The sequence below is a fragment of the Colias philodice genome, chromosome 26 (genome assembly GCF_061535455.1).
Source record: "Colias philodice isolate Cphi_HAF_F1 chromosome 26, ilColPhil1 Martin Lab GWU primary, whole genome shotgun sequence".
Classification (NCBI taxonomy): Eukaryota; Metazoa; Arthropoda; class Insecta; order Lepidoptera; family Pieridae; genus Colias; species Colias philodice.
Window position 1 is genome coordinate 3,225,308 of NC_143111.1, and position 26,458 is coordinate 3,251,765.

Sequence of the window (26,458 nt, forward strand, 5' to 3'; positions counted from 1 at the left end):
ATGGCTGAACGACGATAGTTACCTGTGCAAAAGTTAGCCTGGTACAAATGGTTGAATGATTGTTTTATTTAAATCAACACATTCGCGTCGGTATGGCGGGCTGTAAGTCACACCGGAAAAGTATGGCATGACACTACCGCCTACTACTTTTTTATGGGCTATCGGCAAATTCTAAAATTTTTGTGTTACAAATCGTTTGACTTTCGCTATTTTTCCGACGAGTTCGACAAACGCCCACGCGACTAAGCCACCGGTACCAGCGTTCACACCATCATTTTTCTTTTTGTCATTGCGTACTAAGACCCCTGTAGAACCGCCATCCTTGTTACAAATGACTCGAAATTTTGTGTCAGTATCTCCCGGTCTAACGTCTTTATCTTAAAAATTTAAAGAAATCTCATTCAAATAAGGAAAGAAAGTCGACAAATTGCGTGAGATCATACAAAAAGGCTGGTTTTAGAGTCACGCTGACAGTCGGCGTAGATAGCTCAGCGCGTTGCTAGTCGGCGCATAGTCTCAAATGAAATAAAAATCTCTTCAGTAAGTAATTTTCAAATTAAAAAAAAAAATCACGATTTCATGTGTAGCAGGCGCACACGACTCACTAGGACGTACACATAAGCAAGTAGCACATACCGTGCGAGTTCGGCTCGGGCAGGTGCTCGCGCGGCACGAGGTGCATGACGGTGGTGCGGCCGAGCGGCAGCCCGAGCGCGCCGAGCGTCACCGAGCTGTGCAGGAAGCGGCCCTGGTATATCAGCCGCAGGATCTCCGCGCGCGACACGCACTCTGACGACCAGTCCGCTGGAAAATTTATGGTTGATAAATTAATAAATGATTACAGAATTAGCCAACCTATGCATATTTTTCATACATAATATAGAACTAAATCGTTACTCTTACGTATTCTATAAAATATACTAAGTAGTTTGCTGATTCGAAATGATTAAAAAATTTAACAAAATTTACTGCTTTAATATACCTAGTTAAAAAATTGTAATAATGAAAAAAGATTACGAATTACATATGCGCATGTGAATTCCATATTTTAATTTAAAATAATACCAAAAATCTCATAACATATTAAAGCAAATTTATCAAAACATTTTTATAAAAAAAAACATCTCAAAGCTATCGTTATATTATAATTATATTATATAGATATATTGCCTGCCGGTAAGCTAAAGTAATTAAAAAAATTAAATGAATTAAAAAAAATTGAATCGCTATATTTACATTGTATGAAATAACAAAAATACTTTAATTCCTACGTGAATAATTTACCATTTCAAGTTATATTTAAAAAAGAAAAAAAAGCAATTTCACGAGATGCCCCCAGAGAGATTTGAACTCTCGACCCCTGGTTTACAAGACCAGTGCTCTAACCCCTGAGCTATGGAGGCGCATGGTTACATCTTTGTAATATCGAATCGTATTCAACAACACGGCCGCTAACGCACACAAGAACAGATATGAATACAACATGCGCAATCTTCGTAGTTAGTAAATATAAACATAGATGGCGCTGTATTCAAAAGTGTAGTGTGTTTGCATTTCCATTTTTTTATGGATAGATAAAGATAGAGAAAGAAGAGTATTTTACAAATTGAAAATAAATAAATACAATACAGGAATTAAAATATGATAGATTCCCGTGGCAAAAAACGGTGGCGCTTTGTATTTTAATGAAAATTATTCTCGTTCATATTGGTGAAACGTATTCAATACAAACTATATCAGGTTTTGTGCCCTTAATACCTTATTAAATATTAAGTAATATATATAACGTAACAAAAACTGCAATAAAAAATATTGATCCAGAATAGTTACTTCTTACAAAATATTAAATAATATTTAATAAGCTAACAAGGTACTATTATCGTAATGAATTTATAACTTAATAATTATTACGGCTCCTTACATATTTATCACTGTCTTTTTCCTCTGTAAGTTACTTACATCAGTTCAACTGACACTAATTGACGTTTAACTCTAAACATCTGTTTATATGAACTTAGGTTTAATGGGAATGTTTATCGTTATTATTAATAATTGCGGTATAAATCATTTTTTTGTCTATTACTCTAATGTCAAGACGTTAGTCGACCCTTATTTCTAATTTTATTATTAATGCAACAAAAAGTAAAGGAAAAAGAATAACAACTAGAAACAAAAACTACAAATTATAACAGAATCTAATCCGTAGCAATTATCATGATAGTTTATTAGTGCTCAACTCCAAATATGTAAGTACTAAATAACGAAGTTTATAGCTCAAGTTGGTGGAACATTGATTTTATTTACTCTTTTTTGTTCTATTACAGTTTAGACGATACTAGTTTTTCTCAAGACTTAGTTTTTGCTCTTAGTCTTTGCAATTATACTCTTTTACAAGCTAATTAAACACAAGTGATTTTTTTCAATTGAATTAAAAACTACAATCTAGTTGGCGTTTAATTCATGAGTATTTTTTATATTTTAAAATGTTACTTACGTATCTACGTATATTTTTGATATTAGATTACCTGAAGATATTGTTTTTTTTTTCATTGTATCGGAAGTGAGGATATTATAGTCCATTCGTTGCATGGCGTATGATATTCTAATTTATGAAATACTTTACTCATTAATTACTGTTATTAGTATTTAGTATAGACTATTAATTAATTATATATAATTAGACCGCCTCCTTGGTACAGTGGTTGACGCGTAAGCGTAGCACCGAGGGGTCCTGGGTTCGATCCCCGGTGGAGACAAAGAAAAAAAAATGTCTCGGTCTGGCAGGACACAGACGGCTGATCACCTACTTGTCCCTAAAGAAAATCGATCAGTGAAACGGATGTATACTGTATACAGTATAATGCATCTGCCTCTTACCCCACTAGGGGACATGTGATTTCACTTATTAATTAATAGACATCGGATTATATGCATTTGCATATTTGCATATGCAAATGCATAAAACTCTCTATTTACGGCGTTAGTGCATATTTTAGCCTTTTTCCCCCAATCGTGCATATTTCGTTAAGTAGCGGGAGTTTTGATTGGTTGACTGACCTTTATTAGCCAATCAGAACGCTCAGCGAGTAAACAAACCCTATTCTGGCATGGTAAAATGGCAAAAAATTACAAAATGGGCTCCATTTTAAGTAAATTTTTAGCCTTTCAAAATAGGGCTAGATTACCCTTTTGGGGCTAAAAACTTAAAACACGGGTTGAATTCCAGAAAAGGGCTAGATTTAGCCCGAAAAGGTCTAAGGTGGCAAAACTGGTCTCGCGGGTGACAAATGTCACAAATTTGCGCTCGAAAATTGTATATTGCCACAAAAACTATATTAATTTTAAGAAAATTTCACTTTTTTTGTACAATCATTGATTAAAATATATAAAAATAATAAAGGTTTTTGATTTTGTATTGTGCATATTTTAGGCATATCAGTCGTTTTTAGTGCATATTTCGGCATTTTTTAGTGCATATTTGCATGCATATTTTGGCATTTTGTTAGTGCATATAATCCGATGTCTATTAATTAATTAACTTGCAAAAATGTAATCATAGTCAATGGTTATCGAATCTGGAATGCTGGTTTCAATATGGATTCGAAAATTTTATTGGGAAATTCTCGGCAGCATGTTCGAGAAATTTAAACAGAATTCTGCTGCAGAGTAGAAAATCGTTTTCCATTAGAAAACATTTAACTGGTTAAATGCCGATGTACCTACTCTTACATACGAAATTCAGCTTATAATTTTGGGAATAGGTACGTGATATGTATATATATATGTGAATTGTTCGTTACCTAAAACTAACACGTCACGTAACTACATCACGAAATTATCATTGATATATTGTTTACTTTGTATTAGTTTCCCCTTATGAATATACCAAGAAATAATATTCTGCCGTATCTCTATATCTTCTCTCAATAAATTGGAAATATGAGGCATTATAACATCATTAGGACCGCGGCTTTAGCCGTCAAGGATCAATATACTCCGCAGCTTAATCCAGCCGAGGCTCTAGGGGCTATAGCCACAGATTAAACACATACATACTGGCTATAACTCAGCTGGCTACACGGCTATCGCCATAGTAAAAAGAGAGAAGAAGGCCAACACCCGGCGTCTAGGAGCGCACGGTACCTAAACTTGCGAGCCACAGGGTTGTGCACAGCCACATTGATATTTTAAATAATTGTATAAACAAACACATGAACGGGGAGCATGGCCAAGCGCTCCACGTACAAACGGCGAGATGTACCTTTGTTCGATAACATACTTCTCTCTTTTTACTGTGTACCTACAGGCTATACCAGTCGACTATATCGGCTATCGCAGTCATGTAGATGTTTGTAGCCGTGCCGTATCGCGTGCCGGCAGCCGGCGCAACACATGCGCTAAATGGGATCGCATCTTTAAAATAATCACGCTTTATTTCACTCCCCCGACCCACCTACGTCCTACTACGCTACGTTAAATCACGTGGAAAAATTAATTTATCGGAAAAGCTTGTGCTTGTGGTGTTTCTGTTCTAATTATTTTTATTTAGAAATTATATTCACGTTAAGTTATAAGAAATTAAGAACCTCTGTTTCTACTTTCTATAACTGAGAATAATTCTAATTTCAGATTTTCAATAATATAAAAGTAAAACTAAGTAATATTTTAACAACTGTGTTAGAACAGTATAAGGTGAATACTATAAACTTAGTTTAAAATATAGGTAGGTACCAGGGATGTAACGGAGGTAGTTTTATCGGAACCGAAATCGGAATCGGAGTTTTCAAATTTGGTTTATCGGAATCGGAATCGAAATCGGAATCGAAATCGGAGGCAGGGTCAGTTTGTTTAAGGACAAATAAAACATGATTTATAGTCAATTCTTTTCATTTTTATTTTTTATTATAAAATAAAATAATTTGGAAAATCCAAAAGTGCACGCCTCATAATTTTTTTTAATAAATATTGATTAATTATTATTTTTGTTTATTTAATAACAATTAAACCACATCGAATCAGACCCTGAAAAATGAAAGGGTTCTATTCCTGAGCATACTCAAGCGTAAGAGAAAAAAAAGACTCGATTAGTAAAGTATTTCGGTCGCTATCGTGTTAACAAGAAAAAGGATCCGCACATACAGACACACGGACGTCCAAGACAGAACTTTTTTAAACTGTTTTTTAACTAGTTTAAATAACAAAAATGACATTAAAAATATCATGAACGTTAAAAATAGTGTTTTTTCTTATGTGTTATATGTGTGTGTATGTATTATCTTACAAGTGCAATGTATGATACATATAAGACATTTTAAGTTTGAAAAATCAGATGTTTTGCGCGAAGTGACAGTAGTACCCACCTCAACGCTTCGCTTATGAGGCGTGCAAAACAACTATGAAAAAAAATTGGCATAATTCCAAATGAACAAAAGATAAAATTAATGAATTTAAAGTTTAATTAAAATTAAAACCCAAAGTAGCGTGTTACATTTGGTGACAGTCTTCAAATGACTTTTTAAGGACGTTGTCGTACCTCCCTTTCTTGAATACGTCTTCATACACAGTTTACACTTTGCCGAATCTGAATTAACTTCATTGAAGTAGTTCCAAATACAACTGGACTTAGGTTTCATTATCCCACACAAAAACAGATCACTTTCATTGATAATAAGCCGCAGAAATCAAAACAATTATCTATAACCTATAAACGTGTCTTGGGAGTTGGGCGTAACAAATAATAACAACTAACAAGTGAAAAAATAATTGATGATAGAGTGCACGTAGTGGGGGTCGGGGGATTCCCCGCGCGACATGTATGAACCTGTTCGGCACAGGCCGTCGCGCGCCGCCCGCTTTGTTTCGTTCGACCTCCGATTAACATCCGATACAAAAGTATCGGAACCGAAGTCGGAACCGAAAGTGTAATAATAATCGGAAGTTCCGACTTAACGGAACCGGAATCGAAGCTCCGTTACATCTCTGGTAGGTACCTTGTAAGCTTAATTCTGAAACGTTTATTCAGTCATGACCTGTCACCATAAAAACAAATTTTGTTAATACTGTGCCGTTAAAACGCCATTACTCAGAAGTCAGAACCTTTAAATCAAATTAAATCTAGTACAAAATAATTATTCCTAACAACAAGCCCTAGGTTTCGCCTTGACCACAGTTCTATCGACGTAACCTCAATCGACCCCAAGATAACCTTCCACTAAGTACCAGCTAAATACGCGTATAATATATAAATTATAATTACACACATTTCCGAGATATTTTAATGAGTGTAAACGGTAAATAGTTATGTGTACGTTATATGGGCAAGTCATCGTGTATAGCAAATCAATAATGGGTAGGTAATTCATGTTGAAATTCGGCATAGATACATTACAACAGGAGAATAAATTCGATATCGATTACAATAAATATTTGCCTCTAACAGTTGTTCATAAGTTTGAAATATTTTCTATTATAATATCCTACTTCTTAATACGATGTTTCATTCACATACGTATTCCAAAATGAAGATACTGTTTATCCAAGTCATACATACTACAACACAGTCACACACACACATACACACACATTGGTGACTGATAAACTGAGCAAGATGCATACTAAGTCAACGTTAACATAAAGCAGCTGCTAATTACCGTCTCGTTAACGTGACTAATTGCCGTTTATATTTTTTCATATCCTTTGTGAGAGCTGCTTTTATTTATTTTATGGAATTGGTTCCAAGTAATAGATGTAGTAAGAGATGACAGATAAGATCTACAATCTTGTTTGAGGTTCGATTTTGAGGAGAAAGTACAGTAACTCGTCTAGCAACTATAACTTAATGGGAATGTCTGAATCCTTGGAAAATATCTTTTAATTTAAGTTTACTAGACCATAAATAGAAACACATCTTTCGAATCTATTCAACGATCCAAAGAAATAATAAACGTAAATTATACATTTCGTTTTCTTTAAAACATTTTTTACGAAAGACGTCTCAAATTGGGCTTTATGATGTCAATTCTTTTGTGCTTTGCCAATATTTTAAGCATTTCTGCGTAGGTTTATACATACGTATACTTAATTATAGTATCGGGAAACCTTATAATATTTTAGTAATTTTTTTCATTTTTTTTAAACCTCATTCGATTATTCTAATTGACTATACAAATTCCTTTTAAAGCTCCACATATAAAGGAATACATTTGCAGTAATAGTTATAAGAGCATCATACACAGTAACTAATCACAAAGCATACAAGGTCACCGTCTGGCTCGGGTCATTGACCCGCAGCATCCACCGATCTCACACTGTTACGCCCTTCATCTAACAGACCGCGAACTGTGTCGGATGCATAGAGGTGCATGTGGAAATGTTTGTAATGGCCTTAAGAGCCGACTCTTCGGTAAATTCAATTTCTATCGAACACTATGCGAAGATTTATTTGTCTGTTAATTTTAGGAATTTTCTTAATTTCAGAAATTAAACCAGTCACATTCTATCCAAAACTTGCGAGGTAAAAACATATTAAATAGTATTTTTATTATACATATCAGCCTCCATAAAATAAACATAATTATCATATTGCTAAATTCCCAACACATGTGATAACATTCTGTATAATTCGTAAATTGGTAGGGGAGCAAGGGGCTAGATGTAACAGGGGTAAGTAGTAACAGACCTTTTTCAATAGCAATGTAAACCATATCGACGTCTTTTTTTTACTGAATCTTACGATTATAACTGGCCACACCGCTTCATCACAGCCAGTGTCCTGCTAGCCAGATGATTAGCTAGATGTGTGCAAGGGCTTCATTGGCGCCAGTTAACGTATTATTTCACTTTCGTTAATTTTTGGGTGGCTTTACTATTTACGACTAATTAGAGTTGTATGTATTTTATTTGATGATAGAATATAACTATTAATGATGTTCTGTAATTGTTTTTAAAATTACTAAGTTGATTTAATAGTTATCGTGATAAATATAAAAAAATTATACCTAGGGGCTAGTTGTAACAAAATCTCGGGGTTAGTAGTAACATGTTACAACTTGCCCCCAGATTGCTGTGAGTTCCTATTAGTATTTGTATAATGTAGGGGGAGTCCGGGAGACTTGAACCGCTTTTTACTAAAAACTCTATAAAATCTGATCAGTGACCTGGAGAGCTTTAAGATCTACACCATATGGAAGCCTTATTATCTGGCTAAGATTTTATACTATTCTGAAAATAAAAGTTGCAAGGAGAAGATAGTAAACTAAGTTGTAATAAAAAATGAGTTTTGATTCAAGTCTCCCCAACCGGTGGGACACTTGCCCATCAGGTGCGGGACACTTGCCCATACCTTTTTAGAGAGGGGAAATGACGCAAATAAAGCATAATATTATTCATTAGTTATGTATTATTTAGACACATTTAACAATAACTAGATTATTCATAATCATCTTCTAAACAATTTAGTGAAAAATGTTTTCAGAGCAACTCCTAAACATAACATTCGCTTCTTTTTTATTAAATACTCGTTTTGAGGTATATACTGCTTAATAAATCTACAAAACTAATTTAAAGACATTTCTTACAATTAAATAATATGTGCCTATTTGCCTATTTCTTCAATATTTGCCTCTTGGATGTTCACTTTGGAGGAATTTAGCGTATAGTCGAATGCTAGTTGCATTGTTTGTTTTATGGTTAAACCATAGTGCATTTTACTGTAGGTCAATATGTAACGAACGAGCAATTTCTCTAAATTTACATTGATAATCCGGGAGCATTTGTATTTGTTCCCCTAGTCTTGCAAAGGTGTTAACTTTTGTTCACCTAAGAGGTAATACCGTAAAGTGGTTTTGCCTATCCCATACATGATTGCAATTTGACGAATAGATTTGCCACTCTTTATTTCTCTGACTGCGCTTTCAATCTTAGTCTTAGTAAACGGTTTCCTGCGACGACTACCTTCCTTAGGCTTATTCTGAAATGGCATTTTCTTTCTAAAACAAAACAAAAGCTAACTTAAATAGTATACAAACTGCAAAGGGAGAGTTAAACCATTGTTCAAGTCTCCCGACTGCAGACTGGTTCAACTCTCCCGCACCCGAGCCAAGGCCATATCTTGATTTTTTCCAACAAATCCACTATCAACTGGAGAACAACACTGAACGTACGACAAAATATGATAATCTAGTAATGCAATAACGTAGGTGTTTGATATATACCTTCATAAATGCGTGCATAGCAATTAAAACAACAAAGCCAAAAAAATTCACTCCGCGACGATGAAACCACTTTTTCGGAACTCACGGTCGAACGCGTCTGTTATCACTCAAAATTTTGAGTTGCTTGTGATTGGCGGGTTACGCTCGTTCATTTGTTTGCCACTTGGCGTAATTTGGCACCTAATTTAAAAAGTTATTGAAAGTGGTTCAACTCTCCCACCTGGGCAAGTCTCCCGGATGGGAGACCTGTTAGTATTTGTAATGTATTATAGGGGGACCTATAATACATTACAAATACTAACAGGAACCACCATACAGGACATACCATATTTGTTTTGATTTAGAATGAGAGAGTATAAGAGCGGGCAATACTTAGAAGAAGAAGAGCAATGAAAGTCCAAAAGTAGGTTATGTCAAGCCTAGACAAGTATTCACAGAAGAAGAAGAACGTAAAATGTCTATATATGTATGTACTTAAGTGTGCTGAAATATACTTTGGATTACTTCCTATCGAAATAAGGAAACTAGCTTACTAGTTAAAAACTTAAATCGTTAATTTGTTGATTATGTATATAAAAAGTATGTTTCAGTTAATTATTTAATGAGAAAATACATATTTTAGAATTACTTAGTTAGTTATTGTTATAAACAAAGCAAAATAATTAGATATGTGAAAAAAATAAATGATTGAAGTTGTCACATTTTTGTTTTTAATTGATGTTACTACTTGCCCCAATAGATGTTACAACTAACCCCAAGCACGGGGTACGTTGTAACACTTCCCTTTTTTAAATAAAACAGTAATTGCGGAAGAGTTACCTGGATTTTTGATATTTTTTCGATTTAACATAATAGAAGAATAGTTAAAGTTTCAATCAAAGTTTAGTTAATGATAAGCTAGCCAAGATATCGCGAGATATAAAAGTATTTTTGAAAATTGTTACAACTAGCCCCTCGCTCCCCTAATTTAAACTTTTCGTTCGCTAAACGGTGATGCAAAACTAATTCGAATTCAGACAATCCTATCACAATATGTACGGATTTCAAAATACCGAGGTTACAGCCTACATTTCACTTTTATAAATGTTTTATACGGAATACTGATGCCTTGCTGCATGTATAAGTTAACGACTCAATATATTATAGCAACAAGAAACAAGGGAAACCCAATCTCTTTCCTCATGTTGGTCCAGAATTATAACTGGTGTATGTAGGTCGATTTGATTACCCGCACACATAACTACATATTATATTTAAGTACGATGTATACATATACGATTTTTGCTTCGACTATGACTGTAGTATCTGAAGACCTTTTTTTAATTTGGGAAATCTTGCATAGATACCTACCCAAGGCCTACATTTTGTCGATTCTTCGTGTTATTTGGCAATTCCATACCTACAGAATTGCTTAATCGTTATAATATCATGTTCGTAGTAGACTCTCTACTTGTATATATACATCTGTAGTGCAGATACTTTCTGCATTAGTAAGATAGGATTGAACAGCCAATCCGTCATCGTCGTCATCAGTAAGGATACTGGATAAGAAAATGGCGATAAAAGGTTGACCTCTATACCTTTTAGACACCTCATTAGACCTCTTCTATCTCTACCTTTTAGACCTATATGCAAGATGTAAACCAAAAATATTTGGCACCTACCTAATTTTCACTCTCTGCGAACTAGCCAGCTCTCTCTCTCTCTCTGCTTAGTATGCTTGCGTCCACATATCCTTTAACATTTCAAAGTGATTGCATATGCAAGATGCATCTCTCATATTGCACTATAGTCACCATTCACCAAAAAAATATAGGCATATTATATAGACATATTATATCCGTATCCACAGTCCCGGAGTCATCGCCCTCCTGCAGCCCTCTCGCCGATCACTTAATTAATTATTCTATTTTTCGCGCGTTGCGTGGGCTGCGAGACGCGACGACGAGCGTGCGCCGGCCGGTAACAAACGCACTTAGCTTTTGTAATTGTTGATAAGGCAATCCTGTTCGAAATGTGCTTTTTTTGGCATTGTATTGGGTTAATTAATGGTTAGGACGTGAAAGACGGGACGACTTGAGTTCGATATAATTGAATTGTAAAGTCTGGAAGGTACCAAATTGGTAAAGACGGGAGGGGCTTGAGTTCGTAATCTAAAGTTTTAGTGTGAAAGGTAAGATAAAACCTGAATATCGAATGAATATTATGCATCCAAAAATACTATCTGGAATGTTATTACAATTAAAAAATGATAACTTAAAATTGAACTAACCTGTAATATAGGTACTTATAATTTATTTCTTTCAAACGCCGCTTGCCATTTTCTAGAGCTTATTTGTGTATATTCAGTTAAATTTATTAAAATTCGTAACACGAGAGAGACCTTTATAACGTCTATTTAAGTACCTCTAATGTATTTTCTTTCTTTAATGGAAATATATTTATAGACGCTTTTATTATAACTTATCGATAAAAAATTTCAAGACCATTACGCAAACGTTTGTACCTACTAAAATGTTCCATACATTTTTATAGACTTACTGTACGTTGTTCCGACGTACTCATACAAAATTTCATGAGAATCCGTCCAGCCGTTTTGGAGGAGTATGGTAACTAACATTGTGAGTTGTTACGCGAGAATTTTATATAATACTAGCGGTCCGCCCCGGCTTCGCCCGTGGTACATATGAAAAATAGATGTTGGCCGATTCTCAGACTTACCCGATATGCACAGAAAATTTCATGAGAATCGGTCCACCCGTTTCGGAGGAGTATGCAGACTAACATTGTGACACGAGAATTTTATATATAAGATATAGAGAGGAAATTCTTGAGGATCGTATTGCACATTATTACCGCCACGTATAACAAAGAGGGTGTGGATTAGCCCATCTGTGTGCACTGGGGACGAAAGTAGTATGGATTCCCGGGTACTGCCTCACTCTATGCTGCCTCACTGTATGGTACGGTGAGGACGTGACTTGATTGAAAACCCCGACTAAAAAAAAAAAAAAAAAAAAAAAAGTTTGGACTCTTTTCCCACTAAAGCGGCCACGCTGAGTCGATAGCACTCACTCCCGAAGCGATAGGATGCACGGTTCCAAAGATAGCTGAGGTGTGCAGATCGATTAACTCTTATCAAATATCAATTAGATAAGAGTTAATCGATGGGTCATTAATGGGACGCTAATGACCCACCGGTTGTTTGCCTTTTCCTATTATCTATCGGCGTTCATATCTATTACTCATTGTGCACCTCGCTTATCACTGCTTTTGTATTAAACTTCTTTGTTACGACCTACCTCGCTATTCTAACCAAACGACGTATATTCAAGAAAAAATACGTCTAAAATCCTATATTTATATATTATCCTACTATATTATTATAATTGTTGCTTTTTTAAAAAGCGATTCGCTTCTGGCACTCGCCGGCCGCTGCCGCGGCACGCTCGCTTTGCTCGCTCGGCTCGTGCGTTGTTTATCAAAGTCTAACCTAACCTAACCTAATTGTTGCTTTTTTTAAAAAGCGATTCGCTTCTGGCGTTGTTTATCAAAGTCTAACCTAACCTAATTGTTTTTCCGGGTAATCTGATGTATCGAACTTTGTTACGGCAGGACAAGGATTGTAAAAGAGTTGATTGAAAATAAAACATATTATTTCCATATATTATTTCTTTATTTACACCCGCATTACACTACAATACAATTTAACAAGTGTCATATCATTTCTTGGTGAGTCATACGAAAAATTTGTAAGGAAATCTTCCAATCTCAGGCCTCGGAACTTGTAGTACAAATATACCACGCAATACTCTCCACAAAACGTGGAATAGATATCCTGAATTCTAGCAGTATTATAGTCCCACATGCGACAATTTCTTCTTAAAAATTCCGCTATTACTATAATCGGTTTACGTCCGAAGGAATCAAAATATTCTCCAACTCTTTCGTGGTTGATATGAATAGCTACCCAATGAGAACCTGGCTGTGAGTCAGGGTCGAGATTGCATATAATAAATGCAGGTATGTGTATATGCATTGGCAGGCGATTCGAGGGGTACACGCTATACTGGAGGCTGGGGTGTATTCTATGAAGACTCATTTGCAGGTCTAATGTATTCATTTTTACATGTTTGACCTCATCCAATTTCTATCAATCATCAACCTAAACTAACATCATGTTATATTGTCATCCCAATATATGAAATATTTTTATATGTATTTATTTAGAAATGCAGGCCGGCCAATATATGCAATATTTTTATATGTATATTTATTGTTTGTAAGGAAATAAAAAATAGTAAATTGCATACAATTTGTTTTATTTAATTTTATAATGTTTCCCTTAGTTACATATACACAAAATGCATTAAGCATACATTAAGCAATATTCACTACAAACTGAAGTCCAAAGATAATGATTCCCAAATTATTCTCAATATAATTATAAGTACATAAGTGATTGCTTAACTATGTTCGTTGTTTTTGTTTGTGTTTGTTGTGTCATGTCTTGTGTATTAGTTGTTAGCTAAGTATGTTAATGTATTCATTTTTCGGAAATCCTTATAGATAAGATAATGATTCCAAAGTCGTGCTTAGGGCATGCAGAACCGAGTCCGGTTCCAAGTTTTGGAAACCCGGTTCCAAATCGAGCTCAGAACCGGGTAGAACCGGGTTACCCGGTTCTTTTATAATACCTTGGAAAAAAATACGAAATTAAACAAAAGTAACTGTAAAAGTACCTGATGGGCCTTTTATTTTACGCGGCTTGTGTCTTATTTTATTAAATTAATAAAGAAACAAAATTTCAATACTTCTTTATTTATAAGTCTTATAAAAGTACCTTGTTATCATAATATCACATATAAACTTAAACCTTATTCATTAACTGCAAACTTTAAAGCAAAAAACCGGCCAAGTGCGAGTCGGACTCGCGCTCCGAGGGCTCCGAACAAAACTATTTTTTATAATGTTGTAACTTTAAAATTTATGTTTCTAGCAATTTTTCCTTTATCTGTGTTATAAGACGTTACTTTTACCAAATTTAAAGGCTCTGTGCTCATGAGAAGTACCCTGTAGGTTTTGAGTCCCATGCGAATGTCGAAATTTGCGAAAATTTTCAGCATTTACGGCTGTATCTTTTGATGCGTTGGCTTGTGAGTTTGACTTTTTCACTTACTTACTCCTCTGGCGCTGAAACCCCAAAGTGGGTCTTGGCCTCTGAGACGAGAACTCTCCATCTTCCCCGGTCCTGAGCGGTCTCTTGCCAATTATTATTGGCTCGTAGCACGCGCAGATCCACCTCTACTCGATCGCGCCAGCGATACCGGCGGTTGGCCCAGGGGTCGCCCCAAGTATGCCCTCTTCAGTCCTCGTTCCTCACCCATTCGTTCTACATGACCGAGCCAACGGAGCCATTTTGCCTTTATTTCTCCAAGTATATTTGGCTGGGCCATTAGTTTTTCTAGTTCGGCATTTGTTCGGACTCTCCAACTTCCATCCTCTCGTCTGGTGGGACCAAAGATCTTGCGAAGAAGCCTTCTTTCGGTGACTGAAAGCTTCGTTCTTCATTCTGGGTCAGGGTCCAGGCTTCACACCCATACATAAGTATTGGTCTTATGACCGTTTTGTATATACGCAATTTGGTGTTTTTGCTCAGAAGCCTGGACGCGAGCACGTTATGCAAGGCTGCACCACATTTCAGGGTATTTTGGATACGGATATTAATTTCTTCCTCCCTGGAATGTGAGTCAGTTATAGTGCAACCCAGATATCTAAAACTAGCAACTCCTTTGTACGTCGTATAGACTCCAGCCTGTAGGTCTTGGCGTTGAGCTTTGTTTTTACTGTTCTGTGAGCTCGTGTATCTCTATACCGCTTCATGTGGAGTTATTCCGTTTTGTTGGCATTGATTTTTAGTTCAACCTTTTCCGCTTCTTCTTTCAAGATACTCGCGGCTTCGCTCAATTCATCGCGGGTTTCACCTAACAATGCGAGGTCATCAGCATACCCAATCACCTTATGCCTTGACTTGAGTATTCGATATAAATTTCAGCTTGATACCAAAAACAAAAACATAACTGGATCATTATATGAAACAGTAAAATCAACAGCTTTTCAAATTCACGACAAATCTAATTTTTGGTAATATACCCGTAGGAAACTTATAGCATCTAAGGTTAGACAACCAATCAGAGCCACGCTTGAGGCGTGGCACGAAAATTCGCGATGCACGTGAGTCTGACGTTGCCAGATAGAATAAATTTGTTAAAATAATGCAGAAAAATATAAATAATACTTTATATTTTAATATTTTGGTCGGAACCGGGAGAACCGGGTTTCATACTATTCAGACCCGGTTCTCAAGATCATCAAAAAACCCGGGTTTACCCGGGTTTTTCGGAACCGGGTAAACCCGGGTGCATGCCCTAGTCGTGCTAGCCCCTTCCCAAATCTATCATATAAATATCCCTGCACGCATCCTTAGTATATTGTGTTTCGAATTCAACCACAGGTCAACGCGTAGAAATTTATTACAAACTAGCGGTCCGCCCCGGCTTCGCCCGTGGTACATGTTTACGTTTTCTCTACATAAAAACCATCCTCGTACTTCAAGGAATATAATAAAAAAAGAATTATCGAAATCGGTTCAGCCGTTCTCGAGTTATGCGCTTACCAACACATTTTGCGATTCATTTTTATATATAAGATAACAAAATGGAGGTAAGTTATTATTATTATTAATATTATTTTTAATTATTACTTCAGTAAAATCTTTATTTATTTTTATCTTGTTAAACATATTTTTAATTATATATGTTATGTTTCAGGCTTCTTACAACCTCAAAGATGTGGAAAAATGTTTCAAGCCCTATAATTATTATGATTTATCGGATGAAGATGAGGTTTCTAACTTAACAATAAATAAAAATAAGAGGACCAGTCGTTTAGATGACTTTTTTCTTCAAGAGCCTGTATACAACATAACAAAGGAGATATCGGAGGAAGATAGTGCAAAACACTACAGCTTTAAAAATTAGGTTTCTTCATGTGGTAGCTTAGTAATTAGTTTATCTACTAGTATAAATGAGGTAAGTTATTATTATTATTAATTACTTCAGTAAAATCTTTATTTATTTTTATCTTGTTAAACATATTTTTAATTATATATGTTATGTTTCAGGCTTCTTACAACCTCAAAGATGTGGAAAAATGTTTCAAGCCCTATAATTATTATGATTTATCGGATGAAGATGAGGTTTCTAACTTAACAATAAATAAAAATAAGAGGACCAGTCGTTTAGATGACTTTTTTCTTCGAGAGCCTGAGCGGAAAAAGAAAAAGGCGAAACTATCTTCAATTGTTGGACGTTCAGTGAAGGAGGGATGCATTTCATATATTTCAACAGACAAAGATGACGGAAAGGATGCTGATCTACTAGTGAAAATTGATTTATATAGTTTAAAAAAGTTGAAAGAAATCCCGGTGTCGCAACATTGGAAAAATGCTGATATTCGCATTAAATATTATACAAAAAACGATTCTAACATAGATCTTCAAATAAAAGATATTGTATACAACATAACAAAGGAGATATCGGAGGAAGATAGTGCAAAACACTACAGCTTTAAAAATTAGGTTTCTTCATGTGGTAGCTTAGTAATTAGTTTATCTACTAGTATAAATGAGGTAAGTTATTATTATTATTAATATTATTTTTAATTATTACTTCAGTAAAATCTTTATTTATTTTTATCTTGTTAAACATATTTTTAATTATATATGTTATGTTTCAGGCTTCTTACAACCTCAAAGATGTGGAAAAATGTTTCAAGCCCTATAATTATTATGATTTATCGGATGAAGATGAGGTTTCTAACTTAACAATAAATAAAAATAAGAGGACCAGTCGTTTAGATGACTTTTTTCTTCGAGAGCCTGAGCGGAAAAAGAAAAAGGCGAAACTATCTTCAATTGTTGGACGTTCAGTGAAGGAGGGATGCATTTCATATATTTCAACAGACAAAGATGACGGAAAGGATGCTGATCTACTAGTGAAAATTGATTTATATAGTTTAAAAAAGTTGAAAGAAATCCCGGTGTCGCAACATTGGAAAAATGCTGATATTCGCATTAAATATTATACAAAAAACGATTCTAACATAGATCTTCAAATAAAAGATATTGTATACAACATAACAAAGGAGATATCGGAGGAAGATAGTGCAAAACACTACAGCTTTAAAAATTAGGTTTCTTCATGTGGTAGCTTAGTAATTAAATAGGAAGTTTGTAAGGAAATAAAAAATAGTAAATTGTATACAATTTGTTTTATTTAATTTTATAATGTTTCCTTTAGTTACATATACACAAAATGCATTAAGCATAACACATAAATCTAAAACATAACACACATTATAACCTTAACTACTATAGTCTACAGTAACATTTCTTAAAAACTACAATTATTTTACATTAGTTACAATCAAACAATACATTTTAAATATGTAATAAACTATTATATAACATTATAGCAATATCATAATTTTACATGCGGTACAAATTTTGTATATACACACAGAAATAATAGTAAAAAGTCACTTAGCGTAATTTATAATGTCCCCAAGCCAATGTATCAATGTTGTTGTTCATAATACATCGATTGGTATCATTATATGATAAAGATGTTTTATTTATTTTTTGTGTAAAAATAGTGTGTTTGATTGACTTAAATCGAAGCATACTTCTTGAGAACTTTAAATTATTCCATTTCTTTCATAAAACATATAATATATATTTTTTTATTGCAAATTTTTAAGCATTAACCTATCATTTAGTGTGTATTTTTATTTTTTTTAACTCTGTTGTAAGAACTATCGACTCAGCGTGGCCGCTTTAGTGGGAAAAGAGTCCAAACTTTTTTTTTTTTTTTTTTTTTTTAGTCGGGGTTTTCAATCAAGTCACGTCCTCACCGTACCATACAGTGAGGCAGCATAGAGTGAGGCAGTACCCGGGAATCCATACTACTGACGAATGAAAAGTAAACATAATTAGCGCCCTTTGATAAGCATTCCGCCCTTGGTGATTCTACCGATACGGCTGATATAATGTACTATTCGATTCACTGTCGATTTTATTGTACGCGACTGGGAAGCACTGAATTATTCGATTATCCAATTTTAACATTGCATTGTTTAAAAGTACCCAAAACTGATGTTAACATAGGTAATATGTGATGGTAAATACTAAATATAACACAGAATAAAAAAGTGCTCTATAACATTTAATTTCCTAAAACAAACTAGGTTAAGGCAAAAGCAATAACCTTCGAATAAAAATTACTTCATATTCTATAATAAAATATGAAGCACTCTTTCAGGAGCACTTGTAAAAATCTTCAATAGTCGACGATGCGTGTACATAAGCACCGGAATTAGTTCCCTTTGCCCGGTTCCCCCCGCGGGCGATTCGCATCCTTACCGTGTGCCCACTAAATGTGCGTCGATTATTTAATTATCCAAGTTTATTCTGTTTCTATTGGGGGCACTTGCAAAATCTTCAATAGTTGCCGATGCGTATTCAAAAAGCTCCGGAATTAGTTCCCTTTGCTCGGCTCCCCCCCGGGCATCGCATCCTTGCTGCGTGTCCATTAAACGTGCGTCGATTATTTTCAGCTTTTATTTAATTATCTATGTCTATGCTTATTTATTTTTCGTTGAACACGCTAATTTTTGTGTTGCTAATATCAAGTGAAAATATTGCAAATGTTGGGGATATTTTTTTTCAATCCGCCCGTCTCCCGGCCGCACGAGGCTGCCAGTCGCCGGGAGGGTTGCATCTGGCTACTTGCAGTTTGCAGCACAAACGCACTTGTCTACGCAAACATCGCCGAACCGTACCGTTCGTGCACAGCTGTATTTGGAATCCTTTTTATTTGTATACGTAAATTTTCCGCAGAAAGGCTTTCATATTATCTTTATTTTCAGGCAATTCATATAAGTCATGCAGTTTATGAGTTTGGGAGCGACAGGGAAAAATGTAAAATTGTTTGCTTAAAACTTCATTTCTCTGTTAAAATAATCATTTTTGGAAAGTTACAGTTTGTTGAATTTATATGACCAAAAATTTCATTCATTTAAAATTAAACCAAGTCTTTAATGTAATCTTAGCTCTTGATACATGTTAAATTCAGTCCCTTTCTACATTATACATGTAACGTATATTTAATACTAGAGGTCCGCCCCGGCTTCGCCCGTGGTACATACTTATTATTTCGCAATAAAAGGTAGCCTATGTCCTTTCTCGGGTAACAAAATATCTCCATACCAAATTTCATGCAAATTGGGTCAGTAGTTTAGGCGTGATTGAGTAACAGACAGACAGACAGAGTTACTTTCGCATTTATAATATTAGTATGGATATAGGGAGCACTGCTGGTCTGCTGACCTGACCTTGTTAGGCTTTATTTTAATTTCACCTTTGAATTAAATGCAGCACGTGCACGGCGCAACTGTGAGTGCTCTAGAAACAAATATTATAATATATGTAATGTGAAATATTATTAATATTTCACACGATTTTTTCTCTATTATTATAGTGTTTTAACTTATATTGAAAACAAAAACATATTTCTGGCAATGTATGAGATTGTGAATCACGTCATGAATTTAACTAAATTGTTAAAGTAAGCTAAAACAAATTATATTGTCAACTAAAGCACATTTAAATGAAATATTATCAAATTAAATTCTGTATTTATCCCTCTCTAAACTTTATACAAAAATACGCCCCATTTACCATAAATTCAATTAAAAACGACCATAATCCACAAGAAATTACTTCCACCTTTCCAAAATATTAATGACACAGGAAAAGAAATATTAAGTACCAAAATAATAAGTGTCTACATAAATTATTTTGCATGCCATTACTGCCCGAGATTCACACTTTTTATATTAAATCGCGCAATCGAGTACCCCATTAGTGCTTTATGGGAGAAAAGTCATTATAATGTCATGAATAAGGTTTTTATTTCCATAAAAGTATTACGTTGGACCCACACTCGATTGAACATGCCTATCTGAATCCTTATGAATTATAGCAGTGGGTATATTCGAAAAAAGGCGATCGAGCACTGGTAATTGCGTTTAATGTTAAATATTATGTAGATATGTGTTTTTAATTTTTATAAACATATTTCCATATTTGTATTAACATAAAATTGGTGTCGATATAGAAGACATATTTAATCATTAATTTAATTTATTATCAGAAGTATTATCAAATCCTTTTCATAACCCTTAAAAGCTTACAGAGCATTTGCAGAGGCCCCTACTTGTCGTTCATAAGTGGTGATCGCTTACCATTTTGCGAACCACAAGGTAGCGCGCTCCATCAAAAAAAAAATGGTTCTATACATATGTGTTAGAACACATCACTTATGTGTTAAGTCAGTTAAGTGATAGTCCACGGGCGGTGGTTGTCGTTTACCATAACGCGAACCACCAGATCGATTGCCTGCTCCAACATATAAATAAACATAATATACAAGAATACTTCTGTCAAGTGATAGCTGTTTGTTCTATTTACCTTCAGGCCAATTGTCGTAAACGTGTAGCGCTATGTCGCCGGCCGAATCCACTGGACTGAACACGAACTCCTTCGTCTTCCCCGACACGAGGATTAACCGTAGATTTATCTGGAACAAGTGATACAACGTTAAGTACTGTGTTATTGTTGGAGTCTGTGTCTATCCATTATGTACATATAGAATACCAATTTTATTTTACCAACATCAATGGTCTAAGTACTCTGTTACTGTTGCAGTCTGTTTCTGTTATAGTTGTGTGCATAATAACTAGATTACATTATTATTTGTTTCATTATTTTCTTCCGAACTGATTGATGGTTTCTTACAATAGTTAACATGAATGAATGTGAATGCGCAAAATGAACAACCATTCTTTATACTGTGGCATTAAGAAAGAAGAAAGAAAGAAAGAAAATACATTTATTTTAATGTCAAAGCCTTTTACAATTATCAAAATTAAAGAATATATTTTTAAAGCATTACAATTTACATCACGTCTTTCTACTTGAAATTGAATCTGAAATGGTTACAGGTGGTATACAGGTGCTTCATATAAGATGTATTATATTGCTAATGTCGGCCGACACTAATATATTCTCAACAGAAAAAATATCCTAGGGCACATTATCCTCACACTGTAACCGAGATAACAATATATTTTCAAAAACAAGGGAAAGTCAGATAGTCTTCATAACGTTATCATAAATCAAACAACGCCCGTAAAAAATACTAAAGCAACGTGAACTGTTTAAATTAATGTTACCTATATCTGTATCTATAATCTTTATGATCTACCCTCGTCTTTGTTTGCATAATTTGAATTTATGTCCATGCATTGTGATATATTGTTTTATTTCTAAAATATACATATTTTATTTTTGAACTCTTCACTCAAAAATACCGTAAAAAGGTATTCAAATCAGCTAAAGTGTACATAACGTTTTACATAATATTATTGTTTTGTATTTAATAAAGAAATAAAAAATATGTTTGATATTTACATAAATATAAAATTAAAGTACAACAATATCATATTAAAAACAAAATAAAATATAGTCAAAAAAATAAAAAAGGACCATCGACCCTGCCAGGATTCGAACCTGGAATCTTCTGATCCGTAGTCAGACGCGTTATCCGTTGCGCCACAGGGCCAGTTAGTGGGTTCTCAAAATTATCTATTAGAATATTTCGACTTCTTACATATAAGTAGATCTGTGTAAAAAAAAGCATTGAATATGTAATTTGTGTTTATCTTACTTTTAATACTTTTAATAAGTATCTTTTTACGGTTTTTATCTTTTAAGAAAAAAGATTGTCTTCTAAACAATTACGTCCATTTTTTGGCTTTTTGGTACTGGAATTTTTTGAAAAAATATACTTAATATGATTTAAAGTACTTTTATTTCAAAATTTTTAAACTTCAAACAGAAGTATTGTTACCAAACACATCAAAAGCTGCCTTAAACAACACGGCTTTAAAAAAAACATTATTAAAACCACTAAAGCATAAAGTTCGTCTAAAATATATTTTGAAAAAGCGACTTTCATATAACACACTGCGCCCAGGGACACCCAGTGTTAGTGTTACGTCGGCCATATTTCATTTTTCCCGCCAACCGGGAGCTATCCGCCATTGTTATTTTTACTGGCTTGTGGCCGTGTTGCGAAAGCGCGGGAGATTTAGCATATTTTCATGCATTTACGTTGCTTATTATGCCATTAGTGTATTAAATACGGCCCCGTTTTGGAAGAGCACATTAATCTTACTCATCTTTATTTACTTTTGAAAATTTTATACGATACCTGCATCATTAAAATAAACAATATCCTTAATAGACTTGAAAGGCAAACACAGCTGACGGGGTAAGGTCAAACTTGCATCTACATCAAATTTGTATTAATTTCATAAACAATTAACACCCTTTAATTACAAGTTACAACCCATAGAAGGAACGCAAACGAAGCACCTCAGTATGCCTTCATTATGTAGCGCTGTTAAGAGGTTTACCTCATTACCTCGTACCAAGGAATATAAGTAAAATATTAAAAGAACAACGTTGCAGCAGAGGACCGCATTGCAGAGCTGGCGCGGGGGGAAGCGTCTTCGGAGGAGAGCTTAAAATTGATTGATGCAGCGAAAAAATTGTCGACAGTCATCCAATCAGTTTGGTGATGTTTAAAATGGTCGTAGGGTGAAATTAGCAATTCCATTAGGTATGAAAAATGTTCCAAGCAATGCTACATTTACTTGATTAGATGATGACAATCTTATAGACCGGGAGATACTGACACAAAATTTCGAGTCATTTGTAACAGGATGGCGGTTCTACAGGGGTCTTAGTACGCAATGACAAAAAGAAAAACGATGGCGTGAACGCTGGTACCGGCGGCTTAGTCGTGTGGGCGTTAGTCGAACTCGTCGGAAAATAGCGAAAGTCAAACGATTTGTAACAGTATGGCACTTATTTTTCCTGTAAGTTTGAGGATCAACAAATATAAATACAAAATTTCAAAGATCTAAGTGTTGGAAATCCTCACTTATATATAAATTAATAATAAATTAAGTTTTCAAGTGTAACAGCACTTTTTCCCCCTACTAGAAGTATGGCAAATATAATAATGGTCAAATTTTATCAAATACTCTCCAAAAATCCAAATGCAATACTGGTACAAAAAGTTTGGCGAAATAAAAATTTTTTGCAGATTTTCGGCGGTATGGCGACCATTTGGAATCGTCCGAAAAGTATGGTATGGCGATTTTCGTAAATGGCTGCACGACGATAGTTACCTGTGCTAAAGTTAGCCTGGTACAAATGGTTGAATGATTGTTTTATTTAAATCAACACATTCGCGTCGGTATGGCGGGCTTCGAGTCACACCGGAAAAGTATGGCATGACACTACCGCCTACTACTTTTTTATAGGCTATCGGTAAATTCTAAAATTTTTGTGTTACAAATCGTTTGACTTTCGCTATTTTTCCGACGAGTTCGACAAACGCCCACGCGACTAAGACACCGGTACCAGCGTACACACCATCATTTTTCTTTTTGTCATTGCGTACTAAGACCCCTGTAGAACCGCCATCCTTGTTACAAATGACTCGAAATTTTGTGTCAGTATCTCCCGGTCTATTATAAATTTATAAATTCAAATTTTGATGCGAAATATATTTGGATATAATATTATGTGCATTTTTATATCCCTTTAACTAGTCCATATGTTTTCTACGATTCGATACGTAAACTTCTTCACAATCTATATTATACTAAATTCTAGACTTTATAGTTTATAGCTGATAAGTGCCATCCCTGCTCATTAACAACCACATCAACACGTCAATGCATCTACACCCAACTAATACCTACGACCTTTCGAATGACACTCTCTAGCAAATGTAGGGCTATGGCTCACATCAATAAGGCAACCTAATCAACAAAACAGCAGTGCAAAATAGCAAAATCAATCAACCATTTCTACCATAGCAGCAGTATTTATTAGTAGGATAAGTTAACAAAACCAATCAACCGTTTCTACCATAGCAGCAGTATATTATCAGTAGGGTAAGTCAGCACCTGGCACGATGCCAGCGGCTCGTACACCCGACACTACACGTCTTGAGTGCATCGTCTTCCACATTCAAGGTCTGCCCACATCGATTGGTCGAAGCGGCATGTGGCTTGTTATTGTTTTCACCGTTATAGTATGGGTATTTGATATTTTCTTTACGGTTAGTTTATGGTATTTTGATATGTCCTGTTTAGCTCGTCTCGCAGTTTAAATAATGACGTATGAAATTATTTGTCAAGTTCAATAAGTTTATACTTTATATATTACTAGAGGTCCGCCCCGGCTTCGCCCGTGGTACATATTTCGCAATAAAAGGTAGCCTATGTCCTTTCTCTGGTATCAAAATATCTCCATACCATATTTCATGCAAATTGGTTCAGTAGTTTAGGCGTGATTGAGTAACAGACAGACAGACAGAGTTACTTTCGCATTTATAATATTAGTATGGATTTTAGCTTTTTACCCGCTGGAAAACATACTTATATGAGTAGAAAGTATATCAATTATTATAACTATAGAGGTCGATATAGTTTTGTTGTAGTAATACATATAAAGCATTATAAGTTAAAACTTTAAAGAATTAGAATTTTTCATAACAATATACCAAATGCTTATTTACATAATAATGCTGAAAGGAAACACATGTTGTTATTTTAATTACTAAAAACTAATATTAGCTGTTGCCCGATACGATTTTTTTAGAAGTATCGTTATCATCTATTACACGATTAAAAACAAAATAGCATGCGGTTCATATAGATTAGCTATTTGTTTATGTTTTACTTATGCCACACCCCGGACACTCCATACAAAATGATGTTTTGACAGTCACACTGTAGAGACTGCAAATGTGTGTGTTAACGCTTTATGGTTGGCACATTTGTGACTAGCGTAAAAAAAAATTCACGTTTTTCTGATGAAATACATCCGTAAACAGCACAATATCTAACCATTTTCTACGAAAAACGATAATCACAAATCCAAAATAATAAAATTACTTTAAGTCAATTTGATTAATGTTGTCAATCTTCGTTGCGTATCGTCCTTGCAGAAAAATATGGCCCATTTTATGTCTGATCGCGCGGGGGTGAGGTAAGTTTAATTTTGGCGGGAGGCGGAGAGTGTCCGTTCTGTAGCGTTTAGCTACTATTACGTATTCTGTGCTTATGCCATATTTAGAAGTTATTATTACATTAATTTAAAAAAAATATGTATATTATTTTACCTCTTTTGTCTACCACCAATTAGTTTAAGTAAGAATAAAATAAAAACGTTTTGTAATTTCGCTTCTCCAGCACGAGCCTCCATAGCTCAGGGGTTAGAGCACTGGTCTTGTAAACCAGGGGTCGAGAGTTCAAATCTCTCTGGAGGCAGCATTGGCCGCTATGTATTATTTTTATTTTTGGGAAAAAATCTAGCACATGCCTTTAATTTTTTTTCACCACACACCATTTACCTAATATAACATCTGTTAATAATTACATGAATTTTGATTTTTAATTTTCAACAGTCCAGTAAATTCCTAGACATAATGAAAAGAGATTTGTTTTTTCGACTTTTTGGGAGACATAATATAAAAGGTTAGATCTTGTACATACGTCATTGATATTTGAAAATAATATTTGGTACCTACAACACCGATACCTATATTTGAATTAATATAATAAGAACATATACCAATAACAGTTGAAATATTACTAAAAAGATAATGTAGTATCAGTAATAAAAAGCTACTATACAGACTACCTACCAGTCTATAGAGTAAATACAAGACAGAGGTTTCAAGTGTTAAAGTTACGAGCACCACTAAGGAAGGTATATAACGAAAGTTAACCCTCTTAATTTAGAGGGAGAGTAATACAGGCTAATGGGAAATATTCAATGAGCTGCCCCAGAGGTCGAGGAAGTTAGCGACATCGATCCACGGTTAAGTCGCATCAGCTCTATCAGGTAACTTGGATCGAACACTTAACTTGGCTTACATTTGAATATCTAAACTTAGAATTTCATCGAGTAGGTTATTTCAATGATTTTTTGGGGCCACGGTTGATAAAATAGATCAATAGAATTTAATTCAGCCAATGCA

General features: G+C 34.6%; 1 protein-coding gene, 2 long non-coding RNA genes and 3 other non-coding genes across 6 annotated transcripts in view; 2 read left to right on the forward strand and 4 right to left on the reverse strand.

Annotated features, from left to right (window-relative positions):
- Positions 1–26,458, reverse strand: part of LOC149476828 (uncharacterized) — a 211,741-nt gene that overhangs the window by 66,096 nt on the left and 119,187 nt on the right. The window lies entirely within an intron of this gene.
- UBL3 (ubiquitin like 3) overlaps positions 1–26,458 on the reverse strand; it is a 132,350-nt gene that overhangs the window by 4,278 nt on the left and 101,614 nt on the right. Inside the window, exons 2-3 of the mRNA XM_089711264.1 lie at positions 20,803–20,911; positions 637–804 (exon numbers count right to left, since the gene is read on the reverse strand). Of these exons, the coding sequence (XP_089567390.1) occupies positions 637–804; positions 20,803–20,911 (277 nt within the window). The remainder of the gene's footprint in view (positions 1–636; positions 805–20,802; positions 20,912–26,458) is intronic.
- Positions 1,331–1,403, reverse strand: TRNAT-UGU (transfer RNA threonine (anticodon UGU)). Its single transcript has one exon. It is a non-coding gene; the product is annotated as a tRNA-Thr (tRNA).
- LOC149476835 (uncharacterized) lies at positions 16,037–17,538 on the forward strand. The gene is made up of 3 exons (XR_016317742.1): positions 16,037–16,303; positions 16,396–16,902; positions 17,010–17,538. It is a non-coding gene; the product is annotated as an uncharacterized LOC149476835 (long non-coding RNA).
- On the reverse strand, positions 21,883–21,955 carry TRNAR-ACG (transfer RNA arginine (anticodon ACG)). The gene has a single exon. It is a non-coding gene; the product is annotated as a tRNA-Arg (tRNA).
- Positions 25,673–25,745, forward strand: TRNAT-UGU (transfer RNA threonine (anticodon UGU)). Its single transcript has one exon. It is a non-coding gene; the product is annotated as a tRNA-Thr (tRNA).